The sequence below is a fragment of the Dipodomys spectabilis genome, unplaced genomic scaffold, assembly GCF_019054845.1.
Source record: "Dipodomys spectabilis isolate Male_0828 unplaced genomic scaffold, ASM1905484v1 ptg000001l, whole genome shotgun sequence".
Lineage (NCBI taxonomy): Eukaryota > Metazoa > Chordata > Mammalia > Rodentia > Heteromyidae > Dipodomys > Dipodomys spectabilis.
This window is the reverse complement of record NW_024870678.1, coordinates 29,344,087-29,366,521: the sequence shown is the minus strand read 5'-3', so window position 1 is coordinate 29,366,521 and position 22,435 is coordinate 29,344,087. Positions and strand designations below refer to the sequence as shown.

At 37.7% G+C, this 22,435-nt stretch overlaps 1 protein-coding gene across 2 annotated transcripts in view; it reads left to right on the top strand.

Annotated features, from left to right (window-relative positions):
• Positions 1-1,187: 1,187 nt before the first annotated feature.
• The window catches only part of Shprh (SNF2 histone linker PHD RING helicase), a 56,326-nt gene continuing 35,078 nt past the window's right edge, over positions 1,188-22,435 (top strand). Inside the window, exons 1-10 of one of the 2 annotated variants that reach the window (XM_042686863.1) lie at positions 1,188-1,347; positions 8,055-8,714; positions 11,002-11,131; positions 13,811-14,026; positions 15,476-15,554; positions 16,136-16,286; positions 17,801-17,909; positions 18,472-18,728; positions 20,218-20,868; positions 22,043-22,294. In XM_042686863.1, the coding sequence (XP_042542797.1) occupies positions 8,085-8,714; positions 11,002-11,131; positions 13,811-14,026; positions 15,476-15,554; positions 16,136-16,286; positions 17,801-17,909; positions 18,472-18,728; positions 20,218-20,868; positions 22,043-22,294 (2,475 nt within the window). In that variant the 5' untranslated portion in view covers positions 1,188-1,347; positions 8,055-8,084. The remainder of the gene's footprint in view (positions 1,348-8,054; positions 8,715-11,001; positions 11,132-13,810; positions 14,027-15,475; positions 15,555-16,135; positions 16,287-17,800; positions 17,910-18,471; positions 18,729-20,217; positions 20,869-22,042; positions 22,295-22,435) is intronic. The other variant, XM_042686945.1, reaches the window with a different exon arrangement.

Sequence of the window (22,435 nt, the reverse complement as noted above, 5' to 3'; positions counted from 1 at the left end):
AAGAATTACTATGAAATTACTAAAAATTACTCCAGTCAACACTAACAAAGATGAGAGGGTGTTGTGCTTACTGGTAAATATCTTCACCTGGCACCAAATGGACTCAGCAAAACTCTGAACTCCATTTCCTGCTTCAATATTAAGAGCCAAGGTAAAACTGTCAAAGATAGCTTTTCCGCCACAGTGCTGAGTTTCAAATCATACCAGAACAAAATTGCTATGGTGTCCTACATTTGACAAAAAAGGATAGGTTCTCCGATGAGAAAATCTATCTGCTCCAGCTCAGAAGTACTTTCCCAAGCAGTCTCATAAAATGTTGGATAAGCAGTTCATTTCCTCTTGGCTTTCATGCTGTCGGAAGGCAGCTCTGTGATACGGTTTGTACTAAGTAGAATATGCACTACTCTTGACAACCTCAACAGCAATGACATTTTCTTACGCAGCAATGCAATCACACACTAGACACCTGCCCACAACATAAATTCTGAATCCCTATTACCGACAGCCCACTATTTCCAGGCTCATGGCCTTTCAGTGTCTCCGTTATTCTCAAGTTAACTAAGTGTAAGCTTACTTCTCTGAGAGGAGTAGAGGAGGAAACCAGCCTGAGATACTGACACACCACACCTGTACCTTTTCCCTTAGCATAAAATATTTACTGACATTCTCCTTTAAAACTTTGACTTGTTTGAGGGAGAGCGCCTCATTTGTACTTCATTATTGGCTAATTTCTGGAAGCAATGAAAACGGATGGTTTTGGAGAAAGGTCTTGTCTACCTTTTCACGAAAGCCATACTTTGCTCCCTTCCAGGGGAGCCTTGCCCGGGGTAGCCCCTCCCGCTCGTGTGGGAGGTCACGTCCATAGGCTTGTTGTGTGTCCCGCCTCCTCCAGAATTTCAGCCAATTCTGTCTTTGCTTGTATGGGGCGAGCCTCGCCCCGGGTAGCCCCGCCCTCTCGCGTAGGAGGTCACGCCCATAGACTTGTTTAGTGTCCCGCCTCTTCCAGAGTTTCAGCCAATCCCGTCTTTGCTAGTATGGGGCGTGAGAAGCCCAGCTATCGCGAGATTCCTAAGGTAGTCTAGGCTGGGCTTCCGCCGAAGGGACTTGCGCCGAGGCGCCTCGCGAAACCCTCACGGAGAAGATGGGTGGGGCTACCTTGCGTGCGCGTTCACGGTGACCCCACGCTCAGGCGCGCACCCGGACGCTGGGCGCTGTGGTTTCTGGACACCCCGGGAAACCCAGCGCAACCTGCCCCAGGCGCGCGTGCCCACCTCAGACGGACGTTCGGACGGCGGCAAGTTCCTGCTCAGGCTTTGCAGGGGCTTAAGAGAGACTCGAACCCGCCAGGTAGGCGTTTGGGTGATGGGGAGGTCGGAGGTCAAAGGTTGGGGAAGGAAGATGTCTCTGGCCTCCCCAAGACCCCGGCGAGGGGACTTGACTCTTCCGGGAGCCCAGGAACCCCAAGTATGACAGCGAGTGCCCCGGACAGGCTCCCCAGCTCCGCCGTGCGGGCCTCTGGGGTGCCGCGGCTCTCCGGGGAGCAGGCGTGCGCGGGGCGGGGTGGGGGGCGTCGGCCGTGGGAGGGAGGGCCGAGGACCCCCTCCCCGCACGCACCCCGTCCGCGGGGCCTGGCGCCTGCGGAGCCGCCAGTGCGGCCCTCGGGGAGGCGGGCCTGTGTGCCCGGCCCGCCTCCGACTCCTGGGATTGTTCTGGAATTATTCCGCGGAGAGACCCCCCCCCCCCCCCCCCCCGGTTCCTGGTGCGCGGGATGAGAAGCAGTGTGAAAAGGTGGAGACTTCTACATTCGTCCCCGGGAAGTCGCCGTTACCTTTGTGGTCTGATGAATTACGTGCGCATTCAGATCCACCCTGCCTGGTTGTGTGTGTGCATCTTAACTCTGCGGTCATTGCTGGGTTCATGGATGTGAAGACGTGCTTTTATCCGAGGATTAGCGCTCCCTCCACCGCTGCAGATGATAATCATGTTTACCAAGTGATAGCCACTAAGCTTGTGCCTTTTTTTTTAATCAAGAGGCTTGACATTAGCAAGTAGGATTTCTAAATGTTTGATGTTTTACTACTTGTACTTAAATATGCTTGAGGCTTACACTGAACAAAAAGAACATAATTTTAAAGTCATAACTGCTATTTTTAATCTTCCCAGTAGGCGATAGCAGAAATGATGATACTCTCTGGAATAGAAAGTATCCTAATATCTGTTCTGTCATCAGAAAGACTGGTTTATGATCCCTAACACTGCACTCCTAGAACAATCGTCCATGATTGTGTCTGGACTTATAACCCACACTTCCTGTTACTTTGAAAGACCCAGTTAAGGGATAGCTAAAAATAAAATAGTTAACTTTTAGAGAATGCTGTTTTGTCCAGCCCAAAAGAACTGTACATGGCTAGAAAGATTTGGGGGAAACAGTAAACAGTCTACTGTTTCAAGTTTATATAATCTATTTTGAAGTTAATAAAAGAAAACACTTCACTTTGCTGGAGTTGTCTCTATAGGAAGGTCATTATGAGTCTTTCAGTCCCTGGTAATGACCAGATTTGTTTAGATGTGCAGATGTGTACTCCTGGTTTGGCATTAAGTTGTCATTTTTTTTTTTTTTTTTTTTTGGTCCGGTCGTGGGGCCTGAACTCTGGGTCTGGGCGCTGTCCCTCAGCTCTTCAGCTCAAGGCTAGCGCTCTACCACTTGAGCCACAGCGCCACTTCCGGCTTTTTTTCTATGTGGTGCTGAGAAATCGAACCCAGGGCCTCAGGCATGCAAGGCAAGCACTCTACCACTGAGCCACCTTCCCAGCCCTGAGGACTTGAGTAGATCTTTTCATAAAGAGACAATAATTTAGGATATGTCCATCAGCTTTTCATCATTATGGCAAAATGCTTGAGGAAAACCATTTAAAAGGAAGTAAAGTTTATTTGGATCATGATTTTAGAGGTTTCGGTTCGTAGTTGCCTGGCTTCACTGTTTTTTGGGATTGTGTTGAGGCAGAACATTATAGTGCCAGAGCATGTCACAGAGGATGCTGCTCTCATGGCATCTAGGAAACAAAACTATAGATAATGAACAAGATGTGTCCTTTCAGGGCCTGACACCAATGGCTTGTTTCTTCCAGTTAGTTCCTAACTGTTAACGTTCCCATCACCCTTCAATAATACCATTACATTTTTAATTCACCATTGGTGAAATCAGGGGCCTCATAATTCAGTCACCTACTAAGAGCTTTACCTCTGAACAGCAGCTTTCAGCACATGAGTTTTGATGGGACCATTCAGCTCCAAAGTGTAGCAGGAAAAAAAGCTGAATTTTAATAGATATTCATGTGTTGTGTTCTTTTAATAGCTTCACGTTTCATATTTACTTTTCTAACAATCTGTAATCATTTTCCGTTGAAGATAGAATTTGTTCAGATTTTTTTCTTCATTCTGAGTCAGCCATAGTAAAGGATATTTTCCTATTTTTTAGTCTAGTAGAATGTGGGTAAAAGACTTCCACAAAAAGAAATGTGAGTAAAAAGCATTCTTAAGCTGAGAGGAGATAGGGAGTTAGAGATCTTTGTTTCACCTTGTTTTGCATCTCATTTATTTACATCATGCCACTGACCTGACTTCGGGAGTACAATACTAAATAGGGTACTATTCCTCCTACAGTATTCTCATTCAGCTTTCAGACTGTCCTGAGTTAACAGCTGTAGCAGTTGGGATCAAGGTGGAAATAGTCCTTAAATGAACCGACCAGTGTGTCATGGAAGATTTTTTCAATGAAGATTGGGAAACGTGACTGGCAGATGTGTGAAAAGGCACTTCACAGCAAAGAGCCTTCTGTATTGAAATGCGGGACAGTGGAAGTATGGTCTATGTAGAAAACTTCATATCGTATCATTTCATCCAAACAATGAAATACTAAAGGAGAAAGAAATAGTACCATCAAAGGGATTCATAGATACAAAGACATGGGGGTTATGTTGTATCAATTGCCAATGTTTGAGAGGTTATTCCTGGGTCAAGATCCCTTAGGGAAAGAGTCAACCAGATTTTTTTTTTTCTGCTCAATTGAAAAGTGGACAAAGAGAAAGCCCTGATAGAAATCCTAGTATTTACTTTTGTCTAACATACTTCTATTGACAAATACCTGGAGGCTCTAATACAGGAATTGAGGTGGAAAGCAAGCATCAGAAAAGACGTGCAAATTATAGAGGCATACACAATTTAAAAGACACTGTGTAGGTTTTACTAAGCATAAAGAGTGGAAGGAATGTGTACTAGTGTCTGTTAAATTTTTATACCCAGAAATGTGGTATTTATTACTTGGACTCACATTTCATTGGCTGGAACTGTATTAAAGCAGTATTCCACACTGGGGAAGAAAAACAGATTTTTAGTAGGAAACTGATTTTCTTCAATAAGGTTTCTGCAATTTGGCATTGTGTTGGAATATTTTAGGAAGCCTGAAAAGTAATTGATATATTGCTAGTCCACTCCAGACATTCTGATTTAATTTGCTAGGGGTGACCTAGACATTGGGATTTTTGAATGTTCTCCTAATGTGCAGGTAAGTTTAGGAAGCACCAATCAGTGGTACAGCCTGCCACATTGAAGGTTGGTTATTGTATAGAGTATAGTTGGGATGATAATGATTATAATTGCCACTTAATTGCTGTTGAACTTAGTTATTAATTTCTGACCACAGTCCTGCTGTCATCCCCATTTGAGAGATGAGAAGACTGACAGAGATGAGGTCAATAACTACTTCAGTGCCAGGTAGACCCTTAAGATTTTTGAAGCCTACATTATCTCTGACAAGCCATGTTGCTTTGCACGTGTCAGATTATGGTTTTTCCAGTTTTCAGTTATTGTTGGTGTAGTAAATTTTGTAATTGGCACAGTTCCACCAAGCCTTAACTTGTATTTACACTCTACTATGTGCAGTATTCTCAGTTTAAAAAGGAAGTGTGGCCTATTTCCCTATCTCTGTGCTTCTATTTTACTTGTTTCTTTCATGGAACTTAGTGATTTTAATGTACCAAGAACTTTGAAAAGAACTTGTATGATTGGATTTGAACTCTTTAATTCCTCAACCATTGTCATAAGAGCATATCCAGGATACATTTTCCATTCCTAGGCAAAAGAAATAAGAATAAGCAGAGCTACCATAGAGCCTACGTCAGCCATCTCTGAGGAGTCTTCAGACCTATGAGAAAAAAAGTTCGTTGTCTGAAAGCATTTAGCTTTAATGTAGCCCGTTACACAGCATGTTTGTGGCAGTAATGAACAGATATGCTGATGTAACCTAACTTTTTAAAGTTCCAGCAAAGTGCCTCAATTCCAGTATTTGAACATGTGCTCTGAGAAAAACTGGATAAAGATGAACACTTAATAGAGGCTTTCTATATTTAATTTCTCCAAGATAAGATAGTTAAAAAGTAGTACACCTGCTGGGTGCTGGTGGCTCATTCCTGTAATCCTAGCTACATAGGAGGCTGAGATCTGAGGATCTTGGTTCAAAGCCAAACTGGGCAGGAAAGTCCATAAGACTCCTATCTCCAGTTAGCTTGTCAAAAAGCCAGAAGTAAAGCAGTAGCACAAGTGGTAGAAAGCTAGCCTTTAGCAAAAAGCTTGGGGACAATGCCCAGGCCCTGAATTCAAGCCGCAGCACCGGTTCCCTCTCCCTCCCCCAAATAGTAATGAACCCTTGACTTAGGGAATGGAATTCTCATGATTGACTTAGACCTGCATGTTTGAAGTACATTTTGCTATTTTCGAAATGGTCTAGACTTACTCACCAGCAGCTCTATGTGTCCTCTAGTCATATGGTAGGGAATAGGCACTTGACTAGTGAGACCGTGGAGCTGAGTTTTCAGTGATATCTAATTTTATTTATCCGAAGTTAAATGTCCACATGCAGTTTGTGACTACCTTACTGGATTTGGTTTGACCAGTAGTAGAAATTACTTCCTTTTAGGTCCTCCTTTTAGGTCTAGTCTACTATTTTCTAAGTTCTGTCTCCAAGGAAGGGAGAGAGGTTTTAGTTTGCTAAGTTATTAGGCTATTCAGATTTTCTATTTCTTAGACCAGTGTTGTTTAGAAATTCTCTATTTTAATCTAGATTTTTCAACTTTATGAGAATATCACTTATATATTCTCTTAAGCCCTTCTTGCATCTAGTCTTTATCTAATTAAATCAACTGTATTAAGATATAACATATTTAATAGAATATATATGTTATATTTAAAATAAGTTATGTTTAATAGAATTCAGCAATCTTAAATGTACTTGGATGAGTTTTGACAGTGTATAGTGTGCAGTTACATAAGCACCATGTGTAGACATTCTTGTAATCCCAAATCTTTCCTTCCCACTCTTCGGCTGCCAGTCACCTCTTTGCACTTATTGGCCTCTTTTACAAATCTACATTCTATCATTGGATTTTCCCTTTTTCAGAATTGCATGGAAATGGAATCCTATGGTATATGTTCTTTCATATCTAGCTTCCTTCACTTTCATAATGCTTAAAAATTCACCTGTTTCCTTGTATGAATCAAGTTTGTATCTCTTTAATAGTATTTCATTGGATGCATATACCACAATATGTTTATCTACTCAACAGTTGAAGATATTTGGGGCCTTCGATTTTATTAGAAACTGACACATTTTCTAAAGTGACTATGAAAGCAAGTTTGAGTGTTCCGATCCAGATGCTATACACCCTCAATGTTTAAAATTTTAACTATTAATGTGTACATGTATAATGGCATTTTGTAATTTGTGGGTTGATTTTTTTCATTGTTATGACTGATGAGGATATTCTCATGTGTGTATTTGCCACTCAGATCAATTTTGATAAAAATATATTCATAATTTTTGCTCAATTTTAAAATAAGGTTATCTGTCTTACTAAAAGCTTTTATTGAAAGTTCTTTATATATTCTGTAAACAAATTCTTTATTAGATAATTTGTTTTGCTAATATTATCCATCTGTGGCTTTCCTTCTTATATCTATAACAGTATTGTATCTGATAAGTCAAAAGTATTTAATTTTTATAAAGTTTCATTTCTCATTTTCTTTTTCTCTAGTTCCCCAGTTTTGTATCTTGTTTTACAATTTTACATTCCCTCTTCTAATCCAAATGTCACTCAAATTTTGACTCTCTGTTTTCTTTTAGAATTTAGATTTTATATTTTACTTTATGATTTATTTTGAAGGTTTTTTTGTTGGTGGTGGTGTGTGTGTGTGTGTGTGTGTGTGTGCGCACATGTGCGTGCTGGTCCTGGAGCTTAAACTCAGCGCCTAGGCTCTGTCCTTGAGTTTTTTTGCTCAAGGCTAATGCTTTATCACTTGAACCACAGCTTCACTTCTGGCTTTTTGGTGGTCAGTTGGAGATTACAATCTCACGGACTTTCCTGCCCAGGCTGCTTTGAACCTTGATCTTCAGATCTCAGCCGCTTGAATAGCTACGATTACAGATGTTGAGCCACTGGCACCTGACTCTCAAAGTAATTCTTACCCATGTTAAGAAGTAAAACTCAAGATTTCACTTTTTGTATATGGGTATCCATTTATTGAAAAGGGTCTATGTAGTTTTTCCTGCCCTGGAAGTTCTTTCAAAAGTCAGTTGACTAGGTCTGTGATGTAGCTAAGTGGTAAACACTTGTCTGCCATGCAAAGGCCTGCTGAGCTTCATTCTCCAACATGGAAAGAAAGTCAATTGGCTGTACATGTGTGAGGCTGTTGCTGGACACAACCTTTCTCCATTAGTCCATAAGTCTATCATTGCACTGTTGCCACATAGTTTTGTTTATTATTGACAGTAGTCACATAAGTCTTAGAATTGTATAATCCATTCATCTTTTTTTCTGAAATTGTTATGAGTCTTCTAAATCATGGGCTTCTAAATTCAGAACTAGCTTGTCAGTTTCTAAAAAAAAAAACAAAAACCTGTGTGTTTTTTTTTCTGCTGTATCTCTTCTGTAAACATGCTTACATACTAAAACTTTCTCTTGCTCTCAGTGCCCACTATCAAATACCCATTTGTCTTCTAGCATTACATTTACCAAGTAAGAAAGGTGAAGATGAGCAGCCGACGGAAACGTGCTCCTCCTGTGAAGGTAGATGAAGAGAGGCAGCAACAACTTCGTTGGAACATGCTTGAGGACCGAAGGAATGAACCACTCACTGACGATGAGCAGCCTTGCCTAGCTGCTGACTCCTCTCCTGCCCTGAGCATCAGCCTAGATGACAGTCCCTTGGAAGAAACAGCTCACAGAGAGAAGAGGAGATGTTCAGAGGTGGTGAGCTCAGTATCAACTGAGAAAGAAGAAATTGTTGATACTGTTTCTTCCTTGTCTGTAAAATTGAATATTGTAATTTCTCCTTATCACTGCGATAATTCTTGGAAGGCCCTTTTGGGAGAATTAACTCTTCAGCTTCTTCCTGGACATAGTTTAATGGAAAATTTTTCCGGAAGGAGTTTCACATTGATGAGTTCTGAGTCAGTCAATCAATTCCTGATTTATGTTCATTCAGAATGTGAAGATGTAGAGAAGCAAGAAAAGGAACTTAAAGAATCAATCAATTTTTGTGACAAGGGAATTCCAGTGGAATCATCCCTTAGTAGTGAGATGTTAGAAGATTTAGGATGGCTGCAAAAGAAGAGAAGAATAAAACTTTACCAAACACCGGAAGGAAATCACATGATCAAGGTAGTTAATTTCTGTGGTGTCTTAGGGTTCTCTACTAGCAGTTCATTTTGAAAGTAGCTGAGAAGGAAAATCTGAAAACCTAGCAGTAAGCCTCTCCTCGTTAAGCTAAAAATACACTTTATTTTGGGCTTTCAAAACTAAAAACTATGTATTATAGCTAGGCTTCCTTTCTGTCTCTACTCTCCATGACTTGTTTTGGTCTTTATCATCTCTTCCTCTTATTGTGAGTCATTTGTCCTTTTCTATTTGTCCTTTTCAAATTCCTTAGCTGTTCTGTTTCAGAAATGATACAATATGAACGCAACTGTTTTCTCCCCCAGAGAAGTAATGGAATCTTTCTAATCTGACATACTAGCCCCTCCTTTGATGAATTCTGGAAACTCCTTTTGTTACTTCGTGTTATGTCCCAGGAAGTCTACATTAATCTATCTTCTGCACATATCCTGCTGTCTTTCTGCTTCTTTGCATTGGCTCTCACAGTTCTCTCTGCTTGGACGCCTCTCCTCCTTTCCCATACTGCCTCCTGGCCATTTTTTAACATTCTGTTCAGAGATTATTTGTTCCATGGAGACATTTTACTAAACCCGCTGGCTCAGATCCTTACCAGAATACCTAAGGAATATTTTTATTTTTGTTTTGGTCACTTAAAAGTACATTTATAGCTGGGCACCTGTGGATTACACCTGTAATCCTAGCTACCCAGGAGTCTGAGATCTGAGAATCACTGTTCAAAGCCAGCCCAGGCAGGAAAGTCTGTGAGCATCTTATCTCCAATTAACCACCAGTAAACCAGAAGTGATACTGTGGCTCTCAGTGGTAGAGCACTTGCCTTGAGCTGAAGTTCTCAGGGTAGTGCCCAGGTCCAGAGTTCAACCCCTACAACCGACAAAAAAAAAAAAAAAGAATACATTTACATTTCAGATGTTTCTCCCTTTTAAACCGCAACCAATACTGCCTCTTTAGAGGAGTGCTGTATCCAAAAGATTTTTAGTAAATGAATAGATAGATTTGTAATTTTTTTTAGGTTCTGCCATTTATTACCTACCAGCCATGTTGCAAATCTTGTGTTAAACTTTGTTTAAATTTTTTCTACCATGTCAAATTGTAATACCTGTTCTTTTCTTATAGAATTGTATTTTAAAATGAAATAGTGTAATAGGTGAACTTCGTAGTGAGATTAATATACCTTCATACTAACCTTACAAGAATACAGAATTTAAAACATCAGATAATCTTTTTTCTTGCTAGTTTTAAAGAGAGTTACTCAGTAAGCTTATAGTTTCAGAACTGACCAGAGCAAAGGAGAAAATTTAGAGACATTAGATTGCCATTAATTTTTCATAGACAATGATACTGTATAACCAAGTAATGCCCTGTATTTATTGAGTATAAGTGCCAAAATTGTGACTTGGTGACACAGAGTTGCAAGAATCCATAGCTTGTGTATATGTTGTCACCTCCTTTGAAAACCCAGGATTTCTATAAATATTTAAACATTTATTGTCACTGTACTAAGCTATCTCCAACTAAACACAAGACAAATACAAATAATAATTAAATGCAATCTTTGTCACAGATTCCTGTGGGTGCTGGTAGGTTCTAGTTTTTTTACTGAAAGAGTAGAGAATCTCAGTGATTTGGGAATCAGACTCAGAATAGTGTGGAGGGATGAAAAAAATTTAACACTGTCCACCACTAAAAACTTCTACAGTTACATAGGCTCTCTCATATGCACTGCTTTCTATTTTATAAGGTAGCATTTGAGTCTAAATAAATGTTTTATTTTGCAAGTTTATTTAGCTCCTAAAAATGACTGCCAGTATTCAAATTAGGTATTTCAACTGCTTAATTTCATATGCATTGTTTCACTTGTTCAGGTACTTAATACAATTCTCTCTATGTTAGTATTTGTCTACTCATAAGGGTTCTAAAACCTAATTAGCCATAAGAATCCTGTATGTGCATTAACATCCTTCCAGGAAATCTGCATTTTAACAGGCTTCTCTGATTAGTCTGATATTTGTCAGGTTTAGAAATTATTGATTAGGTATGGAAAATTGGATGTTTGGTTCTAGTGAGGGATGTATATTTCCCAATAATTTCAATGATACTTCACATATAGTAAACACATGCATTTTCAGATGAGTTTATTACTGAAAGTGAAATTATGTGACAAAGACATTGTGTATACCTTTAAAAAACGATCTTACCAAAAGACATTTTTCTTATGTCCTCATAAATAATGGTATATTCCAATTGAAACTGTTGTTATGTTGATTCCTTGTAGATTGGAATTTACATCATGGAAGCTGGTCTAGCAAAATTAGATTTTTTCAGTGATGCAAATTCACGAATGAAAAAGTTCAATCAACTCATGAAAAGAGTGATGGAAAAGTTATATCATTTTATTATCCCAGGTAATTTTTAAGGTAAACTTTAAAATTGTTATTTGGACTTGTGAGTGTTCTTTTAACTCTTACAGCATAAGTGGAAAAAAAACAGGTAATTAAAATGATAAATTTAAAAGGAATCAATCACCTTATGAAAAAAATTTTACTTGTCTAAATATTATTATTATATTTCCTTATTTTATTTTCTTAGTTTGTAGTGAACATTCAAGAAATATCATCAGAGAAAATATATCCGTTAAAAGGCAGTCAAGCCAGGTACCAGTGTAATCGTAGCTACTCAGGAGATGGAATTGAGCAATTTGATTTTTTTTTTTTTTTAATTTTTTGTTCGTTGTGGGGCTTGAACTTGGCCTTGGCACTGTCCTTAAGCTGTTTTTGCTCGAGGCCAGTGCTCTACCACTTTAAACACAGTACCACATCTTGTATTCTGGTGGTTAAATGGAGGTAAGAGTCTCATAGACATTCCTACCTGGGTTGGGTCTCAAGACTCTTGAGTGACTAGGATTATTAAGCATGAGCCACCAGTACTGGAGTATTTTTGTTTTGTTTTGTTGTTGTTTTAAAAAAAAAAAACTCCTATGTAAAATTTCCTCAGTCAGGTCTGGCCTTTGTTCCATCTATCCTTTCCAGTCTGACAGATGGCCTTCAAAGCCTGGTTTCTATAAAGACCAAATAGCTCTATGTCTTGGCAAGACTTTGCATCCTCGGTTAGATCTTTTAGAATTCTCAGCCACTGGTGTCCAAAGGAGTATGGATGGCTTGGTACGGCCAGCAAACTACTGGGAAAACAGTTCAAATTCTCTTAACTTCTAGCTGAGAGTTATTTCAGATTCAGTCTATACAAAATATTTTGGAAGTCAGTTTCTAAGCATAGTTGTTGACATTTTTTGCACATTATTATTTCATATTTCATATTACTACTAAAAATTATTTTGTATGTTAGAGCTAGTAGGAAAACCTTGAGTTTCAGAATGAAGAATCAATCTTCTCAAATACATGCAGTTGTTTTTTTTTTAAGTTTTAATGCAAATTCCATCATTCTGTCTTTTAAAAAACAATTCAGAAAGGGTTAGGAACATGGCTTAAGTGGTAGACAAATGCTTAGCAAGCTGAGGCCTGATGAAGCCTTGATGCTAAGCAATAATAATAATAACAAAATTAGATGAATACTGAATTTGAATTTTAAAAACATGATTTCTAAGAAAACTTTAAATTAAAATGTTAACACTAAATTGCCTATTATAATGGTATGAAATAATAAAGTATATAATTATACATTAATTGTGTGATTTTAAAAATCACTTATGGCATTTTGTAATAGAAAGATTTGGGGACTTTTTGGTGTAATCCCTCAGTTCTACAACACATTGGGTTTGTTGTCTTAAACTCTTTGAAAGCAGTTCAGAAATGGCTCACTTCTTCCCTTTGAGAGTGATCTTTTTAACAAAGAATCAGCTTAAGCAGATTATAGATATGAGATTTTTAATATTCTTACAAAATAATTAAAGGACTGTTGCTTTCTTTTTTGGGGGGAGGGGGTCCGGTCGTGGGGCCTGAACTCTGGACCTGGGCACTGTCCCTCAGCTCTTCAGGTCAAGGCTAGCGCTCTACTACTTGAGCCACAGTGCCACTTCCGGCTTTTTTTCTTTTTTGCTTATGTGGTGCTGAGGAATCGAACCCAGGGCCTCATGCATGCAAAGCAAGCACTCTACCACTGAGCCACTTTCCAAGCCCCTTAAAGGACTCTTCTACTTAACCAATGTTATTACTAGAAGCCTTTTTTAAGTAGAAGAAATAGATATGAAAAATTCTATCTGGATAGGCATAGTGGCTTATATGTTTAAGAGGCTAAGGCAAGAAATTCTAAGCCAGTCTGACTAAATTACTAAGTCCCATCTCAGGAAACTAATACACACACACACACACACACACACACACACACACACACACACACACACACACACACACACACACACACACACACACACACACACTTTTCTATGTTGAGATGTAAAAGTGAAGTTATCTTTGAGTTTCTTGAATGATTATCAATACCCACAAAGGGCCAGATGTGCATCATCTTGATGCACATTTAAGCTTGACACAAAAACCCACCTTTTTTGCCTTCAGTGGGCAAGTGATTGCAATACCAAGTAGATTGCGGGGGTCTGCTAAATTTAAGTATAGAAGCATTGTATGAACACAAAGAACATTAATTCTAGCTTTAGAAAAAGTGAGAGAAAAATTTCCAAACATTGAAAACAACACCAATTGAAAAATAGCACTTGAACTATCTTATGGAACCACTAGGTAGATTTTTTTTTTTTTGATAGATAACAATTTCCAGTCATGAAACACTGAGTAATACCCAAGAGTTGAGTGAATACACAGTACTTTCTTAGGATAAGAATTGCTTGTGTCTAGGGCTGGGAAGGTGGCTCAGTGGTAGAGTGCTTGCCTTACATGCATGAGGCCCTGAGTTCGATTCCTCAGCACCACATAAGCAAAAAGAAAAAAAAGCCGGAAGTGGCACTGTGGCTCAAGTGGTAGAGCACTAGCCTTGAGCTGAAGAGCTGAGGGCCAGCGCCCAGGCCCAAGTTCAGGCCCCACGACCTGACCCCAAAGAATTGCTAGTGTCTATACATGGTAGATCAAGTTGTGAGTACATTGTTGTTGAATATGCAGATACACTAGAAGATGAGGAAGATGAAGAGAGTGAACCAGAGGGACAAGATATTGATGAACTCTATCATTTTGTGAAGCAAACACATAAACAAGAGACACAACCTATCCAAATGGATGTCCAGCATCCTGCATTGACCCCTGTTTTGAGACCCTACCAGAGAGATGCTGTCAACTGGATGCTTCAGCGAGAGCACCTCGCAAACACACCTGCTGGTGGCAAGTACAGTGCTTAGAGAAAGACACATGGGTTAGAGGGCTTACGTGAGAGAGAGCTGGGGGAGGATAGGGGATAGAATAATCATTAAACAAAACATCTTGAAGAATGGATAGAATGGAAGTTTCTGTGAGCAAAATTGTCTTCTACGAAATCCAAATTTGATATCTGAAATAATTTATCTAATATTAGTTTGGGTTAGTTTTTCCCAAGTTTTGGCCTTGATTAGAATTTTTGAAAACTAAGGCATTTGTTTACAAGTTTCACTGGTCTCAATCCAATGTCAGCTGGACCCATTGTTTTAGACCTAGGGCTAGTCAAATATGACAGCATGAGAGTAGGCTTGTGGAGGAAACAGTGACCCGAGGACGTGCCTGAAGATACTCCCTTCAAATAGATTCCACCTTCATCAACTTGGAGATTCTGTCACCTCCCAATAGTCCATCAAACTCTGAACCCAACAATGGATTAATCCATTATTATGCAGTCACTTCCCAAAAGATCCTTCAGGAACATCACTGATCACTCCTTCACCGTGAGCCTTTGGGGGATATTTTAGATATGAATCATAATGCCTCATTAACACAGAGATTGTCCCAAATATGACTCTCCAAGTTGACATGTGCTCTGAGTTTGACGTATACACAAGATTCCAGACAGTACCATGAAAAAATATAAAGTATCTAAATAATTTTAAAATTGATTGTAGATAGAAAAAAAATGTATACTTCTTGTACACAGTGCTGGTGTGAAGTACTCTTCCCATCCTAAAAAGTTCCCTTGTGGCAGGGACAGTTTTCTTACTGTAACTCCTAAGAGACACACTTCTCATTTGGCAGATTTTAGTATTAGTGGTTCTGGTTGAGGCAGGTTCAACACTTGTGTGTTATGATTTGAGACACTGTCATCCTCGGTTAAGACCTGCTTTCCAACCTATGTAAGAAATCAGTGATTTGAGTAATGTTCTAGCCTGGTCTAATACTGCTAGTAATATACAAGCATATATCTGTTGGGTTATTTTAAATTTTCATGCAGTCTCTTGGATGATTTATATAAGATCATTTTATTGAGTACCAGTTGGTTATAGTTTTTTTTAATATATATATGTAAACATATGTAGAGATATATATATATGTAGATATATATCTACTTTTTTCTTTGTTAACCTTCCACTATTTGTTGTGCTTTGCTCTTCTGTCTTATTACTTGTTTGTGTGGATTCATACCTAAGTCAGAAAAAGCTGAAGAACCATATTAGAAGAAAATATTTGAAGAGATTCTTAGCTATTTACTCATGTGTTAAGTCAATGGCATGCATTTTCCCAATTGAGACTACTCAAGGATATGAATTAAGATCCCAGGAATCCTGTCTAATTTTATCTGAATGTGGCTATTTGACAGGAAAAGGAAAACATGTAAAATCTTATTGTTATGGTTATATTTTGCTTTAGAAAATTCCCTGCACTTTTTATGGCGAGAAATTGTTACATCTGAGGGGCTGAAACTCTACTATAATCCATATACAGGCTGGTAAGGCAAAATTTTATTTGTGATTGATGTAAAAAATAAATATAATGAAATACTATATGGCATTATAACTGTTGATCTTAATTTTTGTAGTATCTTGAAATAGAATAATAAATTATTCTTATTAAACACATATGCTAGGACAAACAGAACTAATAGCACTTGTTTTTCAGTAAATAAAAGCATCATAATGACATAAGGAGTTTAGTTAAGATTTACAGGCAGACTTAAAAAGTTATCTTGTTTCTTAGTGGCCAGTTTTTATACTTTTGTAATTAAATTTGACAATTTGTTTAACAAGGAGTTTTAGGAATTGTTAAACATAAAATAATCATTTGTTATCTCTCTCAGTGTCTTTTTTTCACAGATGTATAAAGATTCTTTTAAGAAGATTCATAATTTTTTATGTGTCAAAAAGAAAAAAGATGACAAATATTTACCAGTCCATTTATGGTTCTGCAGACTTAATTGTCCACTCAAGCAGTTATTAATGATCAGATTTCAATTGGTTCATTCTAAGACATAGTATAAGATTTTTATACTCCTGTTATGTGTTTTTCTTGTTTGTTTTGTTTTTCCTTTAGCATCATCCGTGAATACCCACATTCCGGACCCCACTTGCTTGGTGGGATCTTAGCAGATGAAATGGGTCTTGGAAAGACAGTGGAGGTTTTGGCTCTGATTCTAACACATACTCGACAAGATGTCAAACAAGATGCTCTCACTCTTCCTGAGGTAGGGAGTAGTACTGTGGTGTTCAGGAAAGCAGGGCACATATGTTCCCAGAAAGCATCCTGTCAAGAACATTTGCTTGGCACACAAACCTTCACTTTCTATTCGCTCTGGCTGATGATCTGTGTGAATTGGATGGCTAACTTCAAGCGAGCCCCCAGAATTGGATATTTATGACCTGGCAGAGTCTTCTCTGATGATATTGGCTAAGGAGGAAAGGTATACGCATTCAGATCCCACTGTTGGCAGAGGAGAAACCACTTCACAAAAGTTCTGTTGACTTCATATATTTGGTCACCACTGAAAACCTCTATATTACCACTTTTTTTTTTTTTTTTTTGTCAATCATGGTTGTGGAGCTTAAACTCAGAACATGGGCACTGTCCCTGTGCTTTTTTTTTTTCCTTCAAAGCTAATGCTCTGCCACTTTGAGCCACAGTTCCACTTCCAGTTTAGGAGTAGTTAGTTAATTGGAGATAAGACTCACAGACGTTCCTGCCCAGGCTGGCTTCAAGCCAAGATCCTCAGATCTCACCCTCCTGATTAGCTAGGATTACAGGTGTGAGCCACCAGCTCCCGGCTCTCTTTTTTTTAAGAACTATTTTTTAAAGTTATACAAATATTAAGTATAAGTCTTAGAATCTAAAATGAAGCCTATGTTTAAAGAACAGGTAGCTTAGTAGATTGTTAGATTAAAAACAGGCTCTTAGGTATTCTTCATGAAATACATGTGTTTACAAATAGAAATTTTAGACAACTTCACTGGGGCAAATGTTGCTGTAGATGATATGTTCCAGTGATGAAATGTGAAGACAGCACATTACATACTGCTCAAATGAGACCACTAAACAAGGTTAATGCTAATTCTCTTCAGGGCCCACCAGGCATACACAGCTTTAGTTAGTTATTTATAGTGTGGTAATGTGATCCTATTTGAAAAATTAGCCAATCATATCAGACTAGTAATGAGAAAAAAAAACTATTTCTTTTGTAGAAAAACAGCTCAGTATGTTGTTTTAAATATTAATAACCTTGTTCTGGAACTTTCTACACATTAACTTATTTTAATTCCTAACTTAATTTAATTCCAACTTATATTATTGTTATATTATTATTATATTTTATTATTATTATATTATTCCAAGTTATATTATTATTATAAACTCAATATGTTAACTCTTTTAAAATATGCCCTAAAAGCTAATGTTAGCAATTCCATACAACAGTTAGGTAATTTAAGATAAAAGTTTTAAAAGGTAAATTCAGTTGTGAGCTCTGAAATTATTATTTTAAATAAATTATTAAATTAAATAAATTATTAAATAAAAATTAAATAAATTATTAAATTAAATAAATTATTATTTTAAATAAAGTTTGTATGTGGGAAAGGCATGATAGCCCTTTCATAATTGTATAAAACTGTTCTGTATTTCCTTAGTGGAAGGGTGATTAATGTTAATAAAAACACTTGAGAATACCGAAAGCAAACACATGACTATGGAATGTTGTTATATTAGGGGAAAGTGGTGAATTATTTCATCCCATCAAATTGTTTTGGAGGAAAAGCAAAAGAGACAAAAATGCGGAATGTAGAATTTGAACCTAAGGAAAAAGTTCATTGCCCTCGTAAGTATGAAGACTTTTAAAGGAAATACCTCCTTACAGTGATCTTTCTGGTCGTTTTCTCAATCCTTAGAGATATCTTGTAATCATTATGAATAATTGTTCTTATAATTTATCCTTTGTATAAATTTTCTTATCTATAATTCATAATACCTTCACTTAAAAATAGTAATTTTTTTGTTGGACTTGGCCCAAGCACTTCTTGTTAGGTCTATTGACTTTAAGCTTACAGTTGAAATCCAATTTTATTTTTGCCCTTACTAATAGTAGTAGCATATACTAAGGATAATTGCTAGGGCTTTTTTAAAATTTTTGAATAATTTTTTTATATATGACTAACAAATTAGCTTGAATAATTCTTCTCTGAATTATTTTTGTTCTGGTAATTTTTCTTAATATGTTGAGATAAATTTTACTGTCTCTTCTTCAAATTGTACTATACTTCAATAAATCTTTTAATTATTTTTCCTTAACCTAATTCTCAATGCAAGTTAAGATTAACTGAGTTTTAGTTCCATTTCATGCTAATCATTTTGACTGAGTTGGCCTACCCTTTTGCATTTAGCAACACGTGTGATGATCCTGACAGCTGTGAAAGAAATGAATGGAAAAAAAGGAGTTTCTATCCTTTCCATCTACAAGTATGTCAGTTCTATGTATAGATACGATGTGCAGCGGAACAGAAGTCTTCTCAAGCGGATGCTGAAATGTTTAATTCTCGAAGGTCTAGTGAAACAGATCAAAGGCCACGGTTTCTCTGGGACTTTTACATTGGGGAAGAACTATAAGGAAGAGGATATATGTGATAAAACGAAAAAGCAGGTACCAGAGCACTTGCAGACTACATTTACCTATAAGTGATGCCTTCTGTAAGTTGACACACCCTGCCTTGACATGTAAGCTTACAGACTGATTTTTTTTTTTTTAAATACTAGTTAGGAAAAGCACTTACAGAAATGACTGCCTTCTACTTTCTAAATACAAGATCCAGGGAAGTAGAAACTTAATTTTGGTTAACATTAGACCCATAGAAAAGTATATGGCACATAAGTAGGTCTCTGTTTGGTGAATTGTAAAATTAATTGGTTAAACATTATAGATTTCAAGGTAACTTCTTTATTCTCATCTTGTGCTGTTAACAGTTAAGAAGTTACATCCACATTTTAGAAATATTAAGAATACCCTTAAGTTTACATAATACTTTATATCCATTTTTAACCTTTTATATAAAATTCTCATTTTCCCAGTGTCAATGCTTATAAAATTTTTGCATATTATTATAATTTCCACTTTTTTTTTACTCAAAGTTAGTACTCTACTATTTGAGCCGTAGCTCCACTTTCTGTATATTGTTATTAAACAGCTTCCATTTGGTCCAGTAATTTGTTTGCTTTTAGGAAAATAAACATAGAATTTACAAATAAAAATCCAGAAAAGATTAATGGCAATAAGTCAAATAATGAAGCTACAAGCTTCACAGGACAAAGAAAAAGAGCAGCAGAAAATAATTCAATTTCTTAGAATAAGGGTTCTCCAACATTGTCTCCTGACACCACATGAAACTACAAAGAACTTGTGTGCTTTTAGTAATCCTGCTTCCACTAGGCAAAGCAAATCTAAATTAATGCCTTTGGTTCTGTGTCCTTACTCTTCTGCTCAACTTCATCTTGACAGCTTTTGGTAGAAACTATTTCTGTTACCTACTTGCTCATCACACTCCCACATGTAGTATGTACTCCTGTTAGCATCCTTTTACTTAGTATTCTTTGAGATCTCTTGTAACCAGGAGTCAAATATTGCTCATATGCATAACCCCAGCCTCTTAATTATTCAAAATGCAATTGAATGAGAGACAGAAGGCACATACACAGAAAAGGAAAGGATAGGGAAAATGTATTTGCTAATCTCAGGCCACAGTATATTAACTTACGTTTATTTTTTAGTACTTGGTACTTTTGTTATAGCCTTAGTTTGTATGTTGATACACTGTAATCATGTAGTCTTCCTTGATTTAAACAGACTATAAATAATTAACAAATTAGTACCAAAATGTCAATAACATCCTTTTTCTAATCTTTCCTCTCCAGATCATACTTGTATAGAGTAGAATCTTCCTTTGGTTTCTGTAGATTAGAGAGTTCTGACAGAGGCTGGATTAGATGCTTTCTGTCAGAAGTGAGTCTCCTTAGGGTAAAGGGAGCAAAGACTAGCTACAGGAGTTTATGTAAAGCATGTGCAAAAAGTTAGGAGTTGAGTTTCAGAAATACAACTATGTTGAAAAAAGTAAATTAAGTCTGATTTTTTTCCACAGGTAGTAGGAAGCCCAAGGAGAATTCAGAAAGATTCCAGAAAATTAGGGAACAAGGACACAGATTCTGAATACTTGCCCTCAAACACTTCGGATGATGATGATGATCCTTACTGCTATTACTATAAGGCCAGGAGAAACCGTAGTAAACCAAGGAAAAAGCTATTAACAAACAAAGGAAAAAGTCAGCTTGTTACCAGTCCTGATTCACAAGGTCACTGTCCAGCTACAAATGACTCTGGGATTGCTGATGTTACTATGTCTGAGAGTACATGTGTACCTGACGTTAAACAAGAGCAGGAATCAAAGGACCATGCTCAGCCTCTGAACGCTGCTGGTAATGAGGTACCACATTCTCCTCCTGAGACTCCCTTCAATGCCCCTGACTATCGCTTTGAGTGCATATGTGGTGAAGTTGGGATAGACCCTAAGCCTCGGGTTCAGTGCCTGAAATGCCATCTGTGGCAACATGCCAAGTGTGTGAACTATGAAGAGAAGAATCTGAAGATTAAACCTTTCTACTGCCCCCACTGCCTTGTTGCAATGGAGCCGGTGTCAACAAGAGCCACTCTGATCATCTCTCCAAGTTCCATCTGTCACCAGTGGGTGGATGAGATCAACAGGCACGTCAAGTCCTCATCTCTTCGAGTCTTGGTAAAGGCACTGGGGGCTTAAAGAGGGATAGAAACATAGAAAGTTTTTGTTTCAAGAGTTATTATAATCTAATATACTTTTTGTTTTATCATCCACCTAAATTAAATTACTGACTGAATACTAACATTGTATCAGAGCCTGAAGAGAAAATTAAAATTAAGAAATGGAACAGTAGAATTCATTCTTTTCTGATTTTAGAGGGTTGAAAGTACTTTTGAGTAGAAAGATGTGAAAGCTTTTTCAACAATCATTGGTCATGCCAATGGGAAAGAACTGTTTTTAAGCACTGGTTCTTTTAGAGAGAATACCAGCCAAAGGCAACATTGTATAATTTAGCTGTCCCTGACTTGTCACCTCTGAGCTCCAGATTTTTTTCTCTTAAGTGCCAGCTACCTTGTTAGTGAAATAAGAATTTACTCAAATCAACAGGTATTTATGTATTTATTGAGCACCTATTATGTGCCATACCTGGGCTAAAGTCTATGAATAATATCCTGCTATGAAGATTAAATGGAAGTGCTGTCCCACTAAGTGGTCAGTGTTACTGTTTACTGCCTGTGTTCTTTTTTTTAATCTGAGAAATTATTGTTGTAGGTTTTTCTAATTTCAGCCACTATCATAGTCATGGAAACCACAGTAATAGAACACAGCTATTGCCTGGGAAGGGCTCTAGTTTGAATCTTAGTTCTTTCAGTTTTGGGCAAGCTACCTGATACTTACATGAAGGATAGAAACATTGCCCACTCATTGAATTCTAAAGATAATGCTTAGCACATGGAAACTGTTTCTTGAATGATAACCCTTATGCTACTTTTGCATGCCATTGTGCTCTAACCAAGCTATTGGGTCCGTTGACCTGTCATCCTTTTCCTTTCTTTCCCACCTGTGTAACTCCTATGTTGTCACAGGCATACCTCACATTTTAAACTCCTGAATTCTCCTCAGGCATGGAATTGATCTTTCTACCATGATGCCATCACATATACTTTCCTTCCAGGTCCTTGTTATTTGTCTTTCACAATTAAAACAAGTGTTCCTCTAGCCAGGTGTGGCTCTCATAGCATATATGGTGTCCTGAGCCAAGGTGAAGGGCTCAATAAGGGGGTAAATGTAGGCTTGCCTTGTCTTTGACAAGACTGTCTGTAATAACTCTGTCGATACTCATTACTTCTAGGTATATCAAGGAGTGAAGAAAGATGGCTTCTTACAGCCTCATTTTTTGGCAGAACAGGACATAGTTATCATTACCTATGATGTCCTCCGTTCCGAACTGAACTATGTCGATATCCCACATAGCAATAGTGAGGATGGGCGTCGTCTGCGGAACCAGAAGCGCTATATGGCCATTCCCAGCCCTCTAGTTGCTGTGGAATGGTGGAGGATCTGCCTTGATGAAGCTCAGATGGTTGAGTGTCCAACAGTGAAGGTTAGTCTGAAAAATCTCAGAGTAGGGAAGGAAGAGGGAATATCAATGGTTTAATCCTTGAAGAATAGTTTTCTCACACTATTAATAAAAGCTTATTGTTAAACACTACATTTCTTTTTCTCCTAAGCTATGAATTTAATA